This window comes from Solea solea, chromosome 2 (genome assembly GCF_958295425.1).
Source record: "Solea solea chromosome 2, fSolSol10.1, whole genome shotgun sequence".
In the NCBI taxonomy this organism is placed as follows: domain Eukaryota; kingdom Metazoa; phylum Chordata; class Actinopteri; order Pleuronectiformes; family Soleidae; genus Solea; species Solea solea.
The window spans coordinates 9,393,335-9,416,900 of NC_081135.1; the positions used below are offsets into that span (position 1 = coordinate 9,393,335).

General features: G+C 39.6%; 2 protein-coding genes and 1 pseudogene across 2 annotated transcripts in view; all 3 read left to right on the forward strand.

Annotated features, from left to right (window-relative positions):
- Nucleotides 1-1,054: 1,054 nt before the first annotated feature.
- On the forward strand, nt 1,055-10,929 carry gucy1b2 (guanylate cyclase 1, soluble, beta 2). The gene is made up of 17 exons (XM_058622351.1): nt 1,055-1,061; nt 1,146-1,278; nt 1,393-1,487; nt 2,881-3,041; nt 3,361-3,460; nt 4,187-4,359; nt 4,450-4,642; nt 4,775-4,878; nt 4,995-5,096; nt 5,476-5,554; nt 6,822-7,018; nt 7,302-7,425; nt 7,512-7,660; nt 8,243-8,389; nt 8,480-8,634; nt 9,034-9,215; nt 10,730-10,929. The coding sequence occupies exons 1-17, from the start codon at nt 1,055-1,057 to the stop codon at nt 10,927-10,929; spliced, it is 2,301 nt and encodes a 766-aa protein (XP_058478334.1).
- Nucleotides 10,930-13,373: 2,444 nt separating this feature from the next.
- Nucleotides 13,374-14,908, forward strand: LOC131452257 (translocating chain-associated membrane protein 2-like; annotated as a pseudogene).
- Nucleotides 14,909-17,912: 3,004 nt separating this feature from the next.
- The window catches only part of chrm4a (cholinergic receptor, muscarinic 4a), a 31,827-nt gene continuing 26,173 nt past the window's right edge, over nt 17,913-23,566 (forward strand). Inside the window, exon 1 of the mRNA XM_058653364.1 lies at nt 17,913-18,292. Within this exon, the coding sequence (XP_058509347.1) occupies nt 18,238-18,292 (55 nt within the window). The 5' untranslated portion in view covers nt 17,913-18,237. The remainder of the gene's footprint in view (nt 18,293-23,566) is intronic.

A 23,566-nucleotide genomic window follows, 5' to 3' on the forward strand; every position in this document is an offset into this window, starting at 1 on the left:
AGTGTTCAAAGACTGTCTCTGGCCCTGAAACACAAATATACAGAATGGGGATGGGACAAATGTAACCTACATAAGTGGGTGGGAAGAACTGGGCTCATCATCATCATCTATATTCACATGAGGCAGACAGAGGAGGGAGAGAGAGAAATGTAAAGTCTCCTCCACATTAGCACCGTTGTGACTGAAGCAGTAACACCAAATACAGATATGGTGAGTGTGTCTTCCTCTTTCATCAGATTAAAGAGCATAATTATCATTAATGATGATTAATTTTTGAATAAAATCCTTTCAGAAATGTTATAACTTCCTGAATGCTATTTGACAAAACCTAGAAAGTAGATAAAGGTGTGATTTTCCAGTAATTCTGTTTTATTCAAGCCTGGACTCACATACAGTATGTTGACCTAGAGATTTATTCTAAATTAATCTGTTTAGTCGTGGATGAAATGGATACTTACACTTTTTTCTGGAACAGTGTCTGATGTGTTCACACTGCATGTGCTTATTTTACATCTTTAAAGTGACTATGAATTGTAGAACTGTTGTTTCCTCAAGGTTTTTCAAAGTCAATACATGATAAATAGCTGAAGCAAGTTTCTTTTGGAGTGAGTTTTGAAAACACTGTGGACTTCACAGCATGTTTAAAACAATAATGTCACCAAATTAATTTTAAAGAAATTGCATTTGAGTGATCACCATTCTCTTTGTGTGTTGTTATAAGTGCAGGAGTTTAAATTAGAGTTTTTATTTTTGTGCAAATGACAAGCAGCTCCTTGAATTGTGTAGGCTTAATCATTTTGGTTGAGAACAATAGCTACAAACACATTTCTAGTCTTAACCTCAAACTCTTTGATTAGTTGCTCTTTGATTAGTTGTTATTGCACATGTAGTCACTTAATCCAACCGCACCTCCTCACCCTGGCTTGGCCTCGGTGAAGCATAAATAGCAACTTGCAAGACAAAAAACAAGATCACTGTCTCAGAAACTTGCCTTTTTTTTCCTTTTCACTTCTTTGAAAATCAATTTCTGAAGTGCCGCAGGTCTGAACCAAACATGCCGGGTCCCATCTGATCCAAACACAGTTATTTTGGTTTCATCAAAGCGAAGCGCGTTCTGCCAACATTGTTCCAGGCTTATTCTTGAGTTATTTTTACAGTTTTGAGAGTGCTGCTCTTTTTGTGTGTGCATGTGTGCTGTCTGCAGTACGGGTTCATTAACAGCTGTCTCAAGTCTCTGGTGATGGAAAAGTTTGGCCAAGAAACCTGGGACAAACTGAGGTTTGGGCACCAACAGTATATAAACACACACATGTACAGTATATTACACTGCAAGACATTCAAACTGTCATGATGTCAAGAACTTTGTAACTAAAGTCATATTTGGTTGCATAGCTCTCTAGCAGGGGTCCAGGACACCTTCATGACATACACAGTTTATGACGACATCCTCACTCTGAGTCTGGTGGCTGAAGCCTGTTCACTGCTGGGTAAGAGTTCAAATTATTCTAAATCCATTTTTATTACTTTCTTTGTCATGTGCTCAGTCTGACTTGTTACCTCGAAACAACCAAATCCCAACAGCTAATCTGTGAAGCTCTGTATTCTGAGTGTGCGTGCCAAATAGATAGAGATATCACATTCAGTCATACTCATTCAGTTACTTCTGATGGCCAACATTTAAAAAGGCCATCCTTTTGTGCCAAATCAAGACATTTTTAGATATCAAAATCATAAAGCCTCTGCCTCCAGATGTCGGCAAAAAGGCACTATAAATGAAAAAACAAAAGCATGTTTACTGGGTGTTGGAGGTGTGAACCTACATCAGTGTGTGTGCAATGTGCTAACTCTGGTGTTAACAATGTCCCTGATGAAATCCAACAGCTAGCACCCAGAGGAGGTTATTATGTACTTTAAAATCATAAAAAAAAAGGAAACATAACCAGATTACAAATTAGACTAGCTGTACTTCTTATCATGTCTGTGATGGTGTAATCTGCATGACCACAACTCTATATTATAATCCCCCTATTTATGTATAATAGTGTTTAGTTTAGGTAACATTATAAGGAAAGTTCAGTCAGTGGCGACTGCAAAACATGCAATGTTTTAAGAACATGTTAACTGCTTTATCTCGTCGTTAGACACACTCTCCCACACCAACGTCCATAGTGAAAATCAGTGATTTTACACCACAGCACACAGGAGTGGTAGCTCCACTGCTGTCTCCATCAATACATTCAAATATGTTATTTAGTGACATGGGTGTTTGAAATCCATCATTCCGATTTACCCAAGTGACACTTACCACACGAGGCAGCGATGGACCAGCAGCTCCTGTGTGCTGTGGTGTAAAAATGAGCTAAAAACCCCTTATTTTCTCTGTGGACCTTGGTGCAGACGAACTTCAGTCTAATGGTGAGATAAAATACATATTCATAAGTTAGCGTCTAGTTATAAAGTGCATTGATGTTATGTACTTGTATAAACAATACTCTATGTCCAGTGAAACTGAAAAAATTATCCTGTAATAAAGTTTTTTATAAGAATACCATAGAGTTAAATCTTGCACTATCACTTTAAGGTCAGAGATTTATTTTTATGGGTCATATTTGACAAGGCGCATAGATCGACTGTGAAACAGTGGACTTGTGGGTACACATATATAACAACAAGCACTGTTTACTCACAGTCTGTGAACTTGGCACTAATATCTTCCCATTGGTCTAATTATCTTGACTGTAAATACATTTGGGAATAAGCTGTAATTGAATATCTGCTACGGCTGTCGTAAGACAAACAGGCGGGCCAGTATTATGTCATGGATATAATTGTTCTAAGTTGGTGTGACAGTGTTCCTCCGCATCTGCTTTGATGTTTCAGATGTACCGGCCGAGGTGTTACTGAAGCTTTTTGGAGAACACTTCTTTGTTTTCTGTAAAAACTCCGGGTATGACGCGATGCTGCAGACACTGGGAGGAAATCTGGTTGAATTCATAGAAAATCTGGACTCCCTCCATAGTTACCTGGCTCTGTCCTATCAGGTCTGCATGCATGCTGATAATGAAATAATGCCTACTAGGAAAAAAGAAATACACACAATGCCAAATGCCATGGTTCTAAACTACTCTGACTCTTCATATCACAGTTTCCAAATGTGGAACTGTATGACTTTGATTTAAAAAAAAAAAAAAAAAAAAAAAAAAAAGACAGCAGTAGATCAACGCCTAAAATTCAAATTTGATGTCCTGTATTTATTTATTTATTGTGTTTTGTATTTAAGTAATTAAAAAATGTATTCTGCATTTAAGTTTATTTCTTATATACAACTTGATCTGACTCATCATTTTTATTTTTTTTAAGGAAATGAATGCACCATCGTTCCGAGTGGAGATGACAGACGATGGTAAGATGCTGCTTCACTACTATTCGGACAGGAAGGGCCTGCATCACATTGTACCTGGTAAAAAAACAACAATCCACTGCAATGATCTGCATCAGGTTTTATGTGGTGAAAGTTTGTAACCGTTTCTGGTTGTACTGGATTATATTGATTGTTATGGCGATGGGAAAGTTTGTAAACCGTTCACTCTCCTGTAGCAAAGTCCACTGAGAAAATCATCATGTCTAGTCAGCCCCTGCCTTTTTATATGTTTGTGTTAGTGAAGTAACCTGAAATACAGATTTCAAACACTGAAATCACAAAATAACAAGTTTGAATTTACTGATGGAGACAGGGAGTGGTTCAAACAACTCCACTCTGCTGTGATGCAAAATGGCAGATTTTGTTTTTTTCACTCACACTATGTTTCCTCTCATACAAAATGTTATATCCTCAAAAGACAACTTCCAATGCATTACTCTTTTAATGAACTTGGAGGTGGAGGCAGGTTACAACTCCATACACTCTCTACTCTGAATGCTGACCACACATATACAGTGCAAGGCTGCCCCCTATGGGCCTGTAGGCCTTACAGTCAAGATACCACAGTCTAAAAGTGAGATAAAGTGGCAATATATTGTCACAGGGCCACACTTAGCACAGCCATCACTGTGTCACTGCATCTTTAAAAAAAAAAAAAACTAAACTAGCTCTTTAATGAGAACCAAATACAATCATATTCACTTCCAAAAATGTCTCTTTTACTTTAAGTCATTGCCTCCATTGCAATCTTCCCTCCTGCTGCAGGAATCATGGAGGCGGTTGCCAGGGATCTTTTTGACAGCAAAGTGAACATGGTGGTTCTAAATCAGTCAGAGGAAGACGAGCGAACAGGGAAGAAGGAACATGTTGTGTTTCTGGTCAATCAGTCCAAGCAGGTGTCCAAGACTACAGACCAAGTACACTTGAATCAAAGACAGGTAGGAGTGCATTGTTAGTTTCCATGTTTCCTGTCTGCGTGTTTCTGATTTTTGGTTGAGTGGTACCATGCGTGTCTTTTCCCCCCCCAGGAGGCATTTTTCAGAAGAATGAGGGACAGATATGTGTCGCTGGCTGGAAAAAAGAGGGGCTGGGACCTGATCAGAGCCCTGGTTCTTTCTGCAGAGGGTCAACTCTCTTTTCTCTCTCCCTATATTGAAGCGTTTAGAACCTTAACACTTAAGAATTCTGATCTTATTCACATTAGATTCAGTTGTTGTAGATGTGACTATTATACTGACATTATACTAGCAAGTCATAGAAATACCATAAGCTTAATAATGTCTTATTCAGAATTAGGTTAATAGTGGGATTATTAACATAGTCATTGATGAATGGGTGTGATTTATATAATAGGCAGCCATCAGAGCAACTTCTGTCCATGTTACCCTGACAAGCTGTGGATGGAGGAGAAAGCTTTCTGCAATGCTTTTCCCTTCCATATAATCTTTGATAAAGATGTAAGCCCCATGTTTATTGTCAGCACTGTCATAAAAATGTGGTACTGCTTTATTATTATTATTATTATTATTATTATTGTTAATTTATTGTCTTTTTCTTGTCTGTCTCTGCTCAGCTGAAGATCAAGCAGACAGGGGTGAACATACAGAAATTTGTTCCAGGTCTTCAGACCAGAGATGCTACACTGGACCAGTACTTCATCATTGTTCACCCACAGGTGAAACGCAGTCACTATAGTGAAGAGGTTCAACATTTTGTAAGAGTCAGTGCAGCAGCGTATATTGAAACATCAGCAGATAAGAACACTCTAGAGTACTATTGTGATATTATCAAGCAACCTTGACCACAGTAGGGCAACTGCAGTATATGAAATATATTATATATTATATTATTAAAATATTACAATTTTAAAAAGTAAGACATTTAGTTTCCTTTCTATATGAAATATGCGAGCGAGTGTCAATGTAAGGACAGATATATTTTAGCTTTCCCTAATGTGGTATCACTAAGGTAAAGATTTTTTCGCAGATTTGAATGAAATACTGAGTGTAAATTGTACTAAAAAGTATGGATCTTTTTTTTTTTCTGTCCTCCAGGTAACTTTTACTATTGAGAGCATCAGTAAGTTCATCAACAGCCAGTTTGTCTTGAAGAACTCCACGCTCAAATTAAGAGGTGAAATAGCACCACATTTCATGAACACACACAATCCAATCTGCCTCTAAAGGCTTCTTTAAGTAAATATTAAATAATGAGGTGCTGTCTGAATGGTACAACACCTCAGTATTAGGGCCACACATGAAGTCTGTCTCTAATCTACTATAAGGTCTATGGATGTGTGCCATGGATTTATGGATTTCGTGAATGCTAATACCATTTTGCAAGAAGAAAAATGTTCTCTGCAGTAAAATCATCATTTGATGTAGGTTGTAATGGATCCGTTTTTTGCTTCAGTCTTCTATAGGCGTCGTGTTGCTACGATCACCTGCTTAAGTATTAAGGGGGAGTGCTGTTTTGAGGTTAATGTACCAAAATGTCAGTGGTCATTTCTGCACCACTGACATTAAACAGCTGACCTGACCCGATCTCAAACGCTGGTGCACATTGACTGAGAGCTGCTTTGCCCTCTCCTTTCCAATAAAATAGTTGAAGTAAAATCCACATTATTGATTTAATATGTATTGTATACTGTGTGTGTGTGTGTGTGTGTTGGACCACATGCAGCCTCTCTCTTTTCAAAATGTCCACTTTAATCTTGACATGACTTCCCAACATATTCTAAAGGTTTTTAAAGTCAACATGACACGTTTAATCTCCTCAGGGCAAAAATATTTTTTTAAACATTTTTAATACAACATCATAGAAATTTGGGTTTTAGTGCAAGGGAAAACTTAGCACTGACTATACTTACTTGACACTTTATCTCACCATTAGACACCCCTTTTTAAAATATGAACTTAAGTTTGTGCAGCTTTGTAAACATTCCCTGCAACAGGCTGCATCGAGATAATCAGTTGTTGATACACTGCTGCCTCCATCAGTAGATTCAAATTAGTTAATTCGTGACGTTGGGGTTTGAAATTCTTTGTTCAGCTTTACTTTGTTGACACAAACTTAGCTCCTGTATCCTCACAAGCTAAAACTGCTGATTTTCTCTATGGACTTTGGTGTGGTAAAGTGAGCGTTTTCGAAACTTTCATTTTTGGTCACAAAAGTCTCTCTAATGGCACATCTACACTTACATAAAACTGAACCTTCCCTTCAAATAAGTCAGAGAAGGCATCTTGTAAGTTGAATTTTAATAATAATAATAATAATAATAATAATAATAATCCTGGGAAACCAAAATCCCCCATTTTAAGTAGAAGTAGAGAATAAAGGACAATAATGTGTCTAGGAAGCACTGCAAAGGTAAGATATCCTGTGTAATTTTCATCCGCAGGTCAGATGATGTGGATGGATTCGCTTGGCTGTATGTTGTACCTGTGTTCTCCAAAGTTAAGGAGCCTCCAGGAGCTTCAGGATGTCGGCCTTCACCTGGCCGACCTGGCCCAGCACGACGTCACCCGAGACCTGGTCCTTCTCAACCAGCAACGACTGGCTGAGATGGAGCTGACCAACCAGCTGGAGAGGAAAAAGGTAGAAAAAGTTGAGAGAGCTCTTGACAAAGCAGAGAATAATAAGGAATTATAAGGAAAAATCAAAATTTTTCACATATACTTGATGCATTAATAAAAACTAAGTCAAGTTATTTCAGTGTGTTGGTTTTCTCATTTCTTTTTATTTTGTAACTTCAGTGTTTAAAATCTTTCAAAGCCCTCTCTACATGACTTGTGTTTATAAGGATGTTTGCTTCCTTTTATTTTATGAATACAAGTAAAACAATAATGCTCTATGTGTGCACGCGTACGTGCGTCTGAAGGAGGAGCTGAGAATCTTGTCAAGGCATCTCGAGGCTGAAAAGGAAAAGACGGAGACGCTGCTGTACGCCATGCTTCCGCGTCACGTGGCCAATCAGCTTAAAGACGGCAAGAGTGTCAAAGCAGGTCAGTGTGTCGGTCGAACCTTCCAGACTGTCTGGTGTCAATACATCCATGTGTGTCCTCTGTCAAACGGTCTGTGTCTTTCACAGGGGAGTTTGAGGTGTGCACCATTTTATTCAGCGACGTGGTCACGTTCACAAACATATGCGCTGCATGTGAGCCCATCCAAATTGTTCACATGCTCAACTCCATGTACTCCAAGTTCGACCGACTCACCAGCATACATGACGTGTACAAGGTGACATTCTGCTTTTGTTTTTTTTTTTATTATTATTATTAGTTTGTTGGGTGAAATAAATACATTATTACTTTCTCAAATCAGAGAGTGCATTACTGGCCAAATGTCAGAGTCTAGGGCTCACTACTGACAATAGTGAAATTTAGATTATACCCTTTTTAGTAATTATTAAAATATGCGACCACATTGGTGAAAATAATGTGTAATTTATGAATACTCACATTTTTAATTTACTTAGTCATACATTAGTCAACTGTTCCATTTACTATTATTAGATTATATTCTTATATATGATAAAGTAGATGTAGTAGAGTAGATGATTGCCATAGTGAAATTTAAAGAGCCTAAACAGAGGATTTCAAATACTCAAATCTCAAAACACACTTAAACTAATGGAGTCATATCTGCGTATTCTGTCAACCTGTACTCCAAAATAGAATAAATTCTAACAATATGATATAAGATGTTCAATCACTAGTTTTTGGGTCCTATGTCATAACTTCAGTTGTAAATGATTTGCATATCACATTGTTTAGTCACAAATTGTTCCAGTTACCTCACGCCTTTATTGGTTTTCTGCAGGTTGAGACCATCGGTGATGCTTACATGGTGGTGGGGGGCGTTCCAGTTCCTACGCAGTCCCACGCTCGCCGAGTGGCAAACTTCGCCTTAGGTATGAGGATAGCCGCCAGAGAGGTCACCAACCCTGTTACAGACAAACCCATACAGGTGGCAATTTGTTTTATGTCTCTCGGCAAAGTGCTTCATCTACAGTCACTACCCATACTGTATATTTGTGATTGACGAGTGTGTCTTTAGATTCGTGTGGGCCTCCACACTGGCCCGGTGCTAGCTGGGGTGGTGGGGGAGAAGATGCCTCGCTACTGCCTGTTTGGAGACACTGTTAACACTGCTTCCAGGATGGAGAGCCATGGTTTACCTGACTGCATTCACCTCAGCAATTCCACATACAGGTGAGTGAGTGTACGCCATCTCCTGTCCTCCGTAGAACTCCGTAGAATGCTCAGTTTTACTGGATGCGGGTGGTCCTGGGCCTCTGGACTCTGCCCGCACCTAGGGTGTTTCTCTCGCTGTCCGTAGTTCAGCGATCAGTTCTTATTCTCAGGGGGCTGGTTCAGAGCAGGGGGGTCCACACCTTGGATCCTTTGGCCTGGTCTTCTACGTGTTGAGCGCATGGCTGTTCCTGATAATCTCCTGTTGGATGCAAATACAGTAGATGATTAAGTACAGGACATATGTGACTGACAGCTGGTATCATCGGGTTGCAGGTGATAAATGCTTTGGGATTCTCGTCTGTATTTGAGCCTCATCCCCTGTACCACACACCCTCGCCGTCTCCCCTCTCTCCGCAGTGAGCTGAAGGACGCAGGGTTCAACATACAAGAACGCGGGGAGATCGAGGTGAAGGGTAAAGGCCAGATGGCCACTTACTTCCTGTTGGGTAACTTGCTGGTGTCAGAGGACTGGATCATGGGAAAAGAAAATGGACAGACGTGTATTTATGAGGAGGATACTCACGGCCACATTGAAAGAGGTAAAGGAGAAAATAAAAGAGGGTAAAGAGACTCTCTGGTAAAACTCAGTGTGGATGTGTGATGTTTGTATGCTGACTGTGCTCAGAACCAGCCTGAGACACCAGTGCTCAGTCCCACTATGTAAAAAAACAAGAGCAAATTAGTTTGTTTTCACAAGAAGTTCACCTAATAAAATCTACAATGTCTTAAGAGTATGTTCTGGAAACTGAAATGTTGATTTTTCTCTATGAACCTTGGTGCAGGAGAATGAGCAGTTTAGTTTATTAGTATCATTTACTCATATAAATGTCCTCGTATTAATGTTGTGGTGTTTTAACTGCTAATGAGGTTGACTAAAGCATTTCCTAGCTATAAGAGTTGGGGTCTTTTTTGTTATCAGAAAACACATTCTACATCTAGACAGGGACATTTTTCATTTACCCACATGAACATTACCTCCACAGAATGTTCTGTGCAAATTAAAGTTATTTTCATTAGTACATAGAAGTTTGCCTTCAGGGATTTCAGCTTGGAAGGCTGGCTGTCTGGCAGCGAAGCTGTTTTCTAAGAAAAGCTTTCTTTGAGGAAGCTCTGAAAGCAAACTTTGTCCCACGTCCTTGCCATTGTGCGGCCTATAGAACCTTGACAACATATGTGATCGTACTGTTGAAACAAGACTTCACACAAAGGTTGCATTTCAAGCTGTTTTTTTGATATAGGCTCCAGTAATGTCTAGAGAATTGGGTCCAGAGTAAAGGAGCAATTAGGAGCAACCACATACAGACCAGAGGAGCCAAGTTGAGTTATCTGGTTGACCCTAATTTATTGCATAGGTTCACATACTTGCTGATGCTTTGGTCATTTATATGATTTATGTATATAAATATCCCAGATATCAGAATGGTGAAGAAATGCTTGATAAAACTACCTGTTATTATGGGCGTTTGAGTGCTGAGCCTTTATGATTTTAGTTTTTATGATGATTATTTCTTCTAGTAATAATCAATTCATTTATTCTATTATTATGATGTGAATTGAGGATATATTTTCCATTATAATATGCTGTTTTTAATGCTTTTCAGTTTCTACTTCAGAGCTGAAACAATTATTTGATTAATCGATGACTAAATTAACCATCAACTATTTTGATAATCGATTAATCGGATTGAAGCTTTTTTTTATTTTAAAACAAGATTTCTGATCGTTTCAGCTGCTTAAATGTGAATATTTTCTTAATTTCTTTGAAACTGAATCAATTTGGTTTGAGGACAAAACAAGACATTTGAGAACCCCATATTTCCAGGTTTGACATCAACATTTTCTAACATTTTCTGACATTTTATGGACCAAACGATTACTCGATTAATCAAGAAAATAATCGACAGATTAATCGATTAGGAATATATTGCTCTACTTTGTTGTCTTCTTGTATTTTTATAATAATAATAAATATTATTAATAATAAAGTTGAAGTTGAGTTTGTGACACAGCGATTCACTGAATATTCAAACTTTAAATTGCATATCTGTTTTAGATGCCAATAAAGAGCCTGACGTGAGAGTGGATCCGGACACGCCCACAGATGGACTCGGGCCCTCAGACCCCTCCCACTTCAAAACAATCACCCCCTTTGCCTGGGACATTAGTTCTCCGTATGGGACCTATGGGACCAATGGGAACAGCATCAATACACCTGAAAACATGACCAATAGCAGACTCTGCGTCATAATCTGACCGACAGCTGACTCACATTTACAGTATCTATAATATGACATATAGTGTCAACTATGGTTGGTAGGATTTGTTTTGCGTTATTCATCTGTATTACCATAATAACCTTAGAGCATCATGTAAAATGTGTGATACGAGGGAGAAATACACTTCTGTCCCTGAAATCTGTACCATCACAGAAGATTCTGACCAATCACAGGGTAGTTAAAGCTCCTATCAAGAGCAAATGTGAGAAGGAGGAGTAAAAGAAAGTTTTGTGGAATAAAATATACTGTATCAAGGATTTACTTTGTAGTGAGGAAAAACACCTGATAGTTCTTTGGTACACTGTCCAGAGGGTAGTTGGGTTCAGTTCAGGTCTTTTTTGCCTGGGGCAATTTACTCTCTCACACCAAAGTCCATAGAGAAAATCCTGGTTTTTAGTTTGCAGGAGTTGTGTACCTGCTGGTCTATTACTGCCCTGTTGGGAAAGTTTGAGTTCAGACCCTGAAGTTACAAAACTTAACAGAACTGATCAGGAACTCCTGTGCACCATGATGTAAAATTTCTCGATGGACTTTGGCATGGGGTGTGAGCAGTTTACATGGCGACACAAACTTCCATGTCATTCATGACCCCGTCTTGTCGTGTATTTTGAATATGAAAGTGAGCACATTTAATTCCTATGGTCACTGCACCCCCATGTGGTGCCTGGACTGAAATATACCAGAACAACATGAATGATGCGACTGTGTGAGGCTTAATGACATAATTACTGTTAGATTTGTTTTTATTTTAACATTATACACGTGAATAACGCCAATACTGGTGTGCGTGCTTTGTCTAAGAACAATATTAGACCCATTATTTCTGTCTCCAGGTTCATGAAAGTAGTGGGGGGTTTTTTTGCAGTGAATTGTGGGTTTTAAAGTGATAATCACAGCATGAGTTGTGTTTTTCACTTTACACACACACACACACACACACACACACACACACACACACACACACACACACACACACACACACACACACACACACACACACACACACACACACACACACACACACACACACACACACACACACACACACACACACACACACACACACACACACACACACACACACACACTTCATAAGCTCACTAGTCCTGCTGACAAAAGGGGGCTGGAGCTGATAGAGTGCTGCCTTATTAGTGTGCAATTTTAGAAATGACTTAAAATGGCACATAAGCACATGAGTAATGTGGGCGTATGCACACTCACAGACATGCACATGCACATAGATATGCACACACACACAGGGAGGTTTGCACAGTTTTTCTTCTAAGGACACAGCGCTGACTTCCATTCATTTGAACAGCTTTAACAAAGCATTATCCGTATCCTTAACCACAATGTCTAACCCTAACCTTAACCAAAGCACAATTCAAATCTAAGTTCTGAACACTTCCAGTTCCTCAGATATTAGGTTCTAACTCATTAGGACCAGGATTTGGTCTACATGAGGACTACTGGTCCTGACAAGGTCAGCGTTTATGCCAGAAAAGGTCCTCAAGAGGTAACAAATACATGCACATACACACATACACACACAAGGACACTCTCTTCACTGTAGTGGGTTGTGTAAGAAGATAATGGCTGAGCCAAAATCAGCCTACTTCAGTCCATGATGACACGTGGTGTGTGTGTATGTGTGTGTGTGTGTGTGTATTGCAGAGGTGAGATGAGTAAACCATGGCATTTATTATGCAAGCATGACGACTCACAAACACACACAAACGCACAGTAATACTCCCTTCCAGCAGGTAAACACATTGGCAAGAACACGTCCACACGATTAATCTGTTTTTATCAATCTTGGATATTTTTGTTTTGTAAAGTTCTCACACAACAGAATAAAGAGAGAATATAAAACCTGTCTGCTTGCCCTCAGGGTGGTATGTGTTCTCCTGGAGCGAGCAACTCCAGCCAGATGGACCAGGGTCATTTCTAAATTCTCAGCCTTGTTTCTTATGTAACTTGGCCTCCCCGAACTGAGGCATTCTGCACTTGTACAACTTCTTCCTGGCTTCCAGGTGCATTGTGTCTAGAGACACAAGTTCAAGTAGTGATCGGGTTATCATGATAGTTGGAAAGGTCATCAAAAAAAAAAATTGCAGGCCCAATCAGGCATTGATTTAATTGAGTAAGCCTTTCGTTAAGAGGCTAGAATCAGTATTTTCCTAATTGGTTGCCATGTTTTCAGTGAGAGTGACTCGGTGTCTGAGCCTGGTTCTCAGTGGTTCTCACCGTATTGATTTTTCTGACGAATTTCAAATTTTACTCCCACTCCCTACATCTGAACACAAATATCTGTACTTTGTACTCCCTCCATTCTCATTACCTCAGTTGTGAAGTACAGTATGTGAGGGGAATTATTGATTCTTTTTATTTTGGTCTCTGCACGACACCTGCCTGACATCAATGCTGATACCAACCTACGACATAAAAGACGTAACAGAGAGGAAAGGTCAACCTCGGAGTGAGGGCGATACCGGCAGTGATGCAGGGAACTACGGCAGAGCAGATTTCAGAGTACAAGACAGTCCTCAATGTTCAGGATGTTCATAAATTAACTTATCAAAAAGAGGAATCATGAAACGTTGACACTAAAAAATTATTTTTTACAGTGATTTATAAAATAGAAGCGAAAAGTTATAACTTCAGTTATGTGATTTTCATTTTGATTGGATTGATGTTTGAGGCAACAGCCAAGGTGGCCATCCTGTTCATTCAGCCTCAGTACAAGAGATGACATTGTAACATTACAGATGAAAAGACGCCGCCACCATCCTCTTATGTTTCTTCATACTCATTATATTCCATGCGGTCGTGCAGGAGTACCTTTTGGATAAAGTCAACTGGCGGCTGCACCTCTTCAAAAGCAAGAATACCAAGTTCAATAAGTCAACAGTGTGATTCACTTGGTTTCTAGTATTTGGAGTTTTTATGTTCTCATAACAGAAGGATTTGTCCTGCATCCCAGCAGCCTTTAGGAGAATTATCCCCATGTATACCTCAGGCTTCAAGTGAAGCTTTTCCTCACCCCATATCTGCTACACATCTCTGCAGCCTATTTATTAAATTTGAGTCATGTGGGTCTGGTACTCCTACCAGTACTACTTCACTGATCAAAACTGGGCCGTTGGCTATGTGCTCACACAGATGTCCACTCTGACCCTGATTTTACAGGCTATCAAGTTTGGTTTAGCTTGCAATGATAACCAGGGACTGGTCTTAGAGTTGGGCAACTTCAACACTTTACTAATAAAGGATGACTTTTCTACTACTGGTACGTTTGCCTTCCAGCTATGACATTGAGGGAATTTAGACATGAACAAGCTGTCTGCAAGAAGGCAGCCCCGAAATGGCCCCTCGGACACTTAAGGCCAACTTAGCAACTTTGTATTCAGACCCCTCAGGCGACTCAAAAACTTGACAAATCTAGCGTCTTTTTCTGGTGTTATTGGACCTTTGGAGACTGACGTGAAAGCATGTATCATTTAACTTCTCAACGGACGGCGGGTGCTCCCGTGGGCCCCTCTCCATCCCAAAGCACCAGGCTGATCCGCTAAGGCAAAATAAATGACTGCACTAAAAAACTAAATAAATAAAAATAATAATTAAAAGCCAGGGTAACTCTTTTGGGTCATGTTTACCCATGAAGCTCTAAAGATATTTAGGGTGTTTTTTTACTGAGCTTTTTGTCTATCCCTCTGTCCTATAGCGTCCATTACAATTAAATACACATGGCAGATTTTGCAAATTAGGTGATGACATTATTTAGTGACTTCTAGTGGCTTTTAGGACAGCCAATAGCTACCTTCCTAACTGAGGAGTTGGCAACACTGCTTAAGAAATACTCACTTAGTCACCATGAAAACTGAATTCTTAAAGCTGAGAATGGAGCCTCTCTTTGGACCAAAAAACCTGAACCAAGTGGCGTTAACCAAGGCTAAGGTTTGTCAACAGCCTGTGGTTGACAACGCCCTGAGATACTGAAAAAGGGACTTGGTCGCTGCAGATTTAGGCTTGAATGCTAGAAAAAATTAAATCCAAATCCTGAGCCCTGCAGACATTTTCTCTTCTCATCATATCAGTATTTTTATATACCCCACACCACATGCTGTCCCATCCTATGGAACTCCATTGCATCTCTAAAGATAGCTTTTATAGGGATACAATTCACTTTCACTGCAGAAATGTTGAGTAGTGTACTTACATTACACTTTTTACATCCATATAAATCTATATTTCTATTCAAAGTATCTACTTCCTGGACAAACCCATGATGAAACATCAGAGTGAAGAAGGGAATATTTGTTAGCACATGTAAGCCAGTGGGTTTGTCTTCATTAATTAGTTAATTTTAGTGTTTTGTCACTAATGAATCTTGACTACTCATTTACTCTCCTCGGAAAGCACAAACCAAATGACACAATTAGACAATTACCATGATCCCCTGCTGCTTTTTGACGCCTTCAAACTACATGTTTTGGCATTGGTTTGATTGTCCTGTACTTGGCCTCAAGAAATTAGGGCACAGCACAGACCATCAACATTTTCTGAGAACCCAGATGTCCGGTGGAGAAAGCAGACAGAGATGGTGACGGTTGTGTGACGAGGATTATGGGAGACATGGCTCTGTGATGGAACCATCGGGTGATCAGGTGGACGGCACTCATGGTGCAGCGGGGTTGGTGGGAGTGGCTTTTGTGGCAGACCTTGAACCTCCCATGCTACGCTGTGAAGCAGCAGACACTACTCAGTGGCGCTAACAGCAGGCCACAGTGGGCATGAGGGGTGAGTTGCCACTGAGTTGCTAGGCAACGGCAGCACACAGAGAAGTGAGTATAAGCTGGTGTCCTGGTTGAGAGTCAGAGCTGGTTTGGTCAGTTTAATTGCGACGGCAATGAAATCTGTGGTCAAAAGGAGAGATGCAACCAAGGCCAGGACAAGGTTTAGAGACAAACTTCTTTCATCACAAACAACTCATTTTACCTAATCCTGATGAAGGTCATCTGATAGTAATTCAAAGAAAGTTGAAGTTTGGTATGGAGCATTCACATTAATCACTACAGTTTAGAAGTAATTTGGAGTCATTTAAGTGTAACAATTTTTAAAACAAAAAGTGTGGATACATGAGCTACTGACACAGTACTGACTGAGTGTATGATAAAGTCTGAGATATTTCAAGAATGCGTTCACTGCTTTATCTCAGAGCCATACAGCCTTCTGTGAGTGGGACACTGAGGTTGGTTTTACTTTTATCTCCTACACCAAATTCCATAAGGAAAATCAGTGATTTTGCATCACTGCACACAGGAGTTGTTGATCCACTGATGCTTCCATCTGTAGTTCAATGTGTTACTTTGTGATTTGGGTGTGTTTGAAATTCTTTGTTTAGATTTACCTAAACACAGACTTTGTCTATGGAGTTTGGTGCAGAAGAGTGAGTAGATTATGGATTAAAATTGCCTAATAGTAAAAGTGACATGTTTTTTTATATATGTTGGACTTGGGTGGGTGTAAATTCAATTAGGTGAGTATTTTTTTTGGCTAAAATTTATTTTTCCTTGTGTCCCTGCTGGCTGATTATCTATCACTTTACACTGACTGAACAGGTTTATATTTCACTGTACAATCACACAGTTTGACTATCACAATGTCCATCGCCAACTAATTTGAAGCTCTGTACACAGAGGCCAATCTCTGACTAGAATATACCGTTTCAGCAACCCATTCGAGATCACAGAGGAATGAATACACTTTCAGCCGACTTGCATACAAAGAGGGAGCTGTGTAAACAAGGTGTCAGTAGAGGATCAAATAGAATACAGTTCTCCAATATTGATCAGACAGATGTGCGGTTGTCAGAGCAACCACAGCATGTGCCGATAGAGCCAGACTCAGAAGAGAGAAACATTAGGTCTCGGCTTTGGACGGGTCAGCGTCAGGCCGTCAACAGGTCATCAGGTCTCCACCCTGCTCTCCAATATCTGTTCTGTTTGTGATTATACATGGTTTTAGATGATTAGGCTGCTTTTCTATAAAACTCTTCCAAGGAAAGGACCACACATGCATTCAAATCAGATGATTATAGTTGGTGGAATCATTTGGAGGATGTATTCTCTTTTTTTTATCTTCTTAAAACTTGTAATCTAAAAAAAAAAAGGAGTCCATCTGGAAACAGGCTCTGTCAAGCAATACTATTAGCCCTGTCTGCAGGAGCAGCGCACGGGAGGGCGGGGACAAAGGGAATTTGACCCATTAAACTGCAGAACTTGGCCTGAGACTGTGAGGAAACACCACCAGCATCTTCCTCCTCCTGCCTCAAATTACAGCGAAATGTTAAAATGACAAATATAACACTGTGATCTGTAATATATTTTCTTTCTATACAAAATATAAAGTAGGACAGCAACTAACGATTATTTTCATATCGTATGGTAATCGTGTGGTCCATAAAATGTGAGAAAATGTTGATCAATGTTTCTCAAACCTGGAAAAGATGATGTTCTCAAATGTCTCGTCTTGTTGTTTTGTATAAAAACCAAAACATTTTTAATGATTTCTTTCTTATATGGAGCAAAGAAACCAGAAAATATTCACATTTAAGAAGCTGAAAAATCAGAAAACTTGTTTTAATTCCTTAAAAACACTCTCGATTATCAGAATAGTTGACGATTAATAATCGATTCTATAAAGTATGTCACATTTCCCATGTATTGAAGGAAAGTAAAACAGTAATGTTCCCTCGGATAAGAGTCTGGTTTTATTTCATATTTATGGTAAACTTTCTAAAATACATAATAAATGATAATAAAACCAAATTAAGATTAAATCTCGCAGGATTGGGTGAGGAAAATGACATCATAAATCATCTCTCTCTCTCTCTGCATTACACACACATGGCGTGTGATTCGTGCGCGCCATGCCGTGCGCGCTTGTGCGCTTGCTGCCTCACTGCTCTCCAGCGCGCAGGGAAAAGCACGCGCTGAAAACTGGAGCGGCCAGATTCACGTTTTTTGGGGGGATTATTTCTGAATAATTAAGAAGTGAAAAATGGTGAGTTGGTGCTTTTAAATTGTCGCTAAAAAAAAGTGCAGCGCGCAAAACTGGGGTTTTAATCCAGACCAGAAAGAGAAACAGTAAAGACACAGGGATCCTCAGCGGGGGAACCAGAACTGAAGAAGGAGCACGCGGAGGAAATTTGGTGCGACTGCGGCTGGAAAAGTTGGAGGAGAACCTGAGGTCTGCTACTGCTGCTGCTGCTCCGCCATGCAACATGAGTAACGACAGTAACGGAGTTGGGGGGATCGAACCCCTGTGGAACTTGAGCGGTGAGTGAACGCTTCCATTTATGTGGATACGCGCACTTTTGTCTGTTTTGTCGATGAAATGCAGGTGATGCACGCAGGAGGTGGTAGATTACGGGCAGTTGGTTAATTTAAGATTAGGACTAACCTCTTTAATTGATCTTAATTCACTAGTTACACTGGTCCAATGGGTTTAAAAGAAGAAATGAGTAATAATGAATCAATAAATACACCAGAGGGAAGATTAGACAGAATCAGACAACTAATATTGTGTATACACAGTATGACAAGTATAATATAACATACATGATATAAAACATAATATTAAAAAGGTATAACAGTCATAAACTACTTTATATGTTATATTATAATCATATAATCATGTCAGCATGCTACTGAAGTGATTGCAGATCAGTGCAGTGCAGAGGAGTATTAATACTCCTCATTCTTTTCTCCATGAAAGATGTGAGATTATGGTAATCATGTGCATTTCTGGTTCATTGCAAAATGTGAACACAAAGGAATATGAGGTCTTTAGTGATGAAAAAACAAGCAAACAAGTTTATATACATATATCCAAACAGTCCAGGGGTTAAATACGAGACAGAATTGTCTTTTGAATTACAGTTATTGAATAAATGCTGTCCATGAGTTATCTGTTATTACTTATTTATACCATACTCTTACGAATAAAACTCTCTCTTATAAATAATATACATAATTTGACAGTTACATGATAAAAAATGAGAAAAAAAAGTGGCACATTTATTTTTTGCAATTTCTTCTTAATGTGTAAACAGTGGTAGGGTCAGTTGGTTTTTTTTAAATCCAGATTTACGCAATGAGGACAGCAGATTTTTCTGAGAAGACGGGGGCACAGGAAGACAGGAGGTGATAAAGAAACAGAGCGAGCGCTGCATGGAGCAACCAAATGAGGTTTTCGGAGATTAAAAAAGCCTGAATAATTACCTCCTCTTCCTGCCCTCTCTCTCTGCTCAAATCATTTTTTTTTACTTTTTTTTAATCACTTCTTTTCCTCATCTCATCCTTTCATTCCTTGACTGACAGCACAGCTTAAAACAGGTGGAAATGTGACAGACATCAGCCCAAAGTGTATAAAGTGACCACACACGCTGCTGTATGTATGCAGGAACTCTGTGTAAATGCATGTGCACGTGTGTGTAGATCTACCACATTGTGTGCGTGCGTGTGCGTGTGTGCGTCTGACATTCACAGACCTTAAAGGGAAGATATTGAGAGAAGCAGGAGGAGGAGGAGAGAACTGTGTGAAGCTGATAAGGAAATGGAAAGATCTTTACAATGATAAAACATTCACTATAGATGGTGACTTTTTAAAGCTGCTGTCAGACATGCATTGATGTCTCCAGAGACTGTCCTTAAAGGGCTGCGTATATGTGTGTGTGAATGAAAAGGTCCGAAGAATCTCCGGAGCGACTCTCCTGCCAGGTCTCTTGTCTAATCTCGCAAGAGAAAGTCGGTATCTTCCACACAGTGAGCCAATAGACAAGTGTCCCGCCTCCTGCATACTCAAAATAGGCCCCACCCCCTTGTCTGGATCCTCCGGAGATTCTCCCGCTGTTTTGAACACGCCTCGTTTTGACAGTCTCCGACTGTGTCCGTCGTATGGAATCGGCAAACTTAATCTTATGTAAACATGAAAACAGCTTTAGTTCAAGCGGTTGCTTCTGAAAAACTGTGCTCTCATGCTCAGCTGTTGTTTTTGTTTTTTCAGACTGTAAGACACTGAAGTTGCTCATCCATTTTTTTGCTAACACTTAAAGCCGACCATATACAGGGAAGCAAAAATATTTAGCCTTTTCTTCAGAAACAACTGTACAAATCATTTAATCATTAATTAAACACATAGTAACAATAAATAATAGAGATGCACATATTTTCTCCATTTTAATTCTTAATGTTGCGTATTAGTGTAACATAATGAATCACAGACAAAAGAACACTTTTTTTTTTTTTTAAATAAACTCTATTGCTTGACATGAGGAATCATGGTGTGTTTGCTTTCCACCAGTCAACAAATGTTGTTTCACTGCACTTTCTTCTCTTGCTCTGTGACTTCATGAGTTGATATATGCCCTCCTTATGAGAGGTCCAGAAATGAAACAGAAATTGTTGGCTAATTCAGTATAATACATTTAAATACTTCACGGCCATTAACTGAGTAATGGGTCACCATTAACATGTCTAATTCGGAGAGAAGATCAATGAGGAATCTGTGAGGAAAAACTGCATGATGCTTTTTGCACCCACACCAAACCCCAGGTTACTCACTGATATAATGGTGATAATTGCAAAAATCTTCTCCTCTAGTGTGCAACATTTTCCATCTTCTGCTGCCATGTTTCTACAGCAGCCTGAGTGTGCATTACTTGTTTTGAAGGAGAAGCTTTTAATGATTGAGACGACATCCTTTCTGGTTTGTAAAGGCCACCGTAGTTCTCTGACACACTTGGGGGGGAAGAGGAATGACTGGAGGATTCTACAATTCCCTATAATCTGCTGTTTTACCATTAGATGTCACTAATTTGCAAGTTAGTCTGAGGTTGTAGTGTTGGACTGTTTTTTCTCGCTGGTAGCTCAGCAGTTATGTTTAATTATGTTTTAATTGATCATGTGGTGATATTCCTCTCCCTCTCTCTCTGCTGTCCATGGCGGCACAGTCAGATCCCATGTACGAAACAGCATGTTAAGTGAATGAGTGAAAACTTAGTTACCCAAATGATGCCTTTTCCCTCCCGGAAAGGGCTCTGAGGCTCTGCATGACAGAATGATTGACAGCTCTGAGTTCTAGATGAAACATCAGGGGGTTGATGTAACACCCCCCCCCCCCCCCCCTCTCCTTTTTCTCTGATTCCTCCCCCATCTCCTCCCCTCCATCAGCGGCTCCTCGCCCGCCTCGTTCACCTCTCCTCTATTCCTCCTGCTATCCCAATTCCATCCTATTTACATCAGTGCTTCTGCAGAGAACAGATCCCTGTGGTGTAAAGGCGGGTTTGTTTGTGTGTTTGTGTTTGTGTGTGTGTGTGTGTGTGTGTGTGTGTATGTGGCTCTGTGAATAAAGAAATTTGGAAGTGGGCGTATATTCATGAATTCATGCATACAGCATGTAGGAGGGAGAGCGTGTGTTTGTGTATTTAAGCTGATTTACTGTAGTGGGCATGTGTGTGCGTGAGTATATTTGTCTTTTCAAAGAAAAAAAAAACACACGTTCAAGTATTGTGAAGAAAATAAAGAAGGTGCAACAAAGGATGAGCAACGGCACCAATGATTTTGTAAAATCCTAATCTTATGTAATTGAACCGTATACTATTACCATCTCTTTATAATAAAGATTTGAATATTTGTTAAAATTTTCTGGCAAATTCTTGCTTCCGATACCTGATGTTAGGGTTGTTACTTGTGCGGTCTGTCTTATACAGTGTTTTAATGTTTAATGCAAAAATGTAAATGTTTTACAACCCTCTGCACACGGAGCACATACACATTTAATTTATTCAATCAAAAGACAATTAAACGTTCCTGGGCTGGATTTTAGTTTAGTTTATTTTATTATTCTTTTGAGGGGGCTGTTTCTGTGTCACAGAAAGTTTAAATTCAACATATACAAATTACTTGCAACATGATAAGAGAATTATCATTTTATTATCATCCTGGATATTATACCTGTGTTGTTATGTTATTAAATTGTGTTTTGACGTGCAGTGATATGAAGTACGAGCACACACAGGCAGATAGCCACTAAATAAAAACATGGCTGCCAACAGGGACATGGGGAAAAACAGATTTCAGCCACTTAACAAAAGGTTAATCTAATAAATTCTATGCCTGCTTAAGTCTATGATACATTAAGAATATCTTTGTCACATTATCTCTCAGTTTTTATGAAATACAAACATCTGAAAATTGTGTCGCACCAATGTCCACAGACAAAATCAGAGATTTTACATTATTGTACACAGAAGTTGTTGATCCACTGCTGCCTTCAGAGTGAGTAGCTTAGACTATAGTTTCCTTTCAGGAAATGCTATTTTAGTGTGAGATAAAGCAGTGAACATAATTCTTAAGATACCTTAAACTTAAACTGGGGTTGAAGTGTTGACTTGTTTTTACTTTCCATTCAGCTTTTCTTTTATGACAGTTTGTCTGTAATAATTGTAAGGTCTTGGCCATGTAAAGTGCCTTGAGATAAATATGTTATGAATTGGTGCAATGCACATAAAAATGAATGGAATTGAATTTCAGGCTGGTTCTCAGCACAGGATGCATGCACAGCACAGTCAGCATGGTCACACAGAAAAAACAAACAAATTATCCTTTAAGTTAAGCTTGTTTGTGTGTGTTTATTGTGTGGGTAGCTTGGCCACCATCATTTCAAACATAGCTACTGTAAGAGCCGATAATACACGATAGTTGATGTTGATTGGTTTCCTATTTAGCCTAGGAACCTTTGTTGGTTCACCAGGTGTTTCTGACCGCCACGCCACGATATGCCCCGTTAGATCGTGCTGATGTGTGTTTGTGAGAATATATGTGAATTTACAAGTGTGAGTGCAAAATAAATTGATATTGTGCATTGCAAAGGACTCATGAGGCACCGCGTAACAGAAAAGTAAGCGCACCAAAAGGGTTTCCTGTCGAGATACATCTCAGTGGTTTAAAAAATGTATTGGTTAGAGAATAGATTTTCTGCTCATCTAACTTTTAAACATTTACATATAATGAACGTTGTACATGAGTTCTAGTTTTTTTAATGGTCCATTATGTGACACTTTCAGCTCCCACTATAACAATGAAACTCGTGTTTCCATCCATCTCTTGCACACTCTACGAAGACCAAAAAGAAACTCCTGGCACAACCTCAGACGGGAACTGGCTGGACAGGTGTCACATTTGACATTTCTGGAGATAGAAACCGAAGCAGCTAAAAACTGAGCCTGTCGGGTCTAGGAGGAGATGAGTCACTTGGCAGTGTCGCTGAAATCCAGGTATTGTGATAGTTCCTCTCAGAGGAGGAGAGCATGTGGGAGAAATAAAATGGCACAGGAATGACGTTTTTGACTTTGAAATGACTGCTGTGCGAGGACTGTGTCCTCTCCTGCAACCTGGACCACAAACCGGCAACTAAGGTCAAATTTGGACAGGACGGAGGCAGATGTGAAGTGAATGCTGAGCTCCTGGACAGCCTGATGCACCCGCTCCAACCACAAGGAGCAGCGTTGGCATTGTGGCTCTGGGTGAACTGCCCACTACCTTTCAATA

What these genes read in the sequence shown, in the direction of transcription:
- gucy1b2 (XM_058622351.1), top strand. An exon ending in ACCAGCTGGAGAGGAAAAAG is followed by an intron (nt 7,019 to 7,301) that starts GTAGAAAAAGTT and finishes GTGCGTCTGAAG; the next exon opens with GAGGAGCTGAGAATCTTGTC. An exon ending in TCACGGCCACATTGAAAGAG is followed by an intron (nt 9,216 to 10,729) that starts GTAAAGGAGAAA and finishes TATCTGTTTTAG; the next exon opens with ATGCCAATAAAGAGCCTGAC.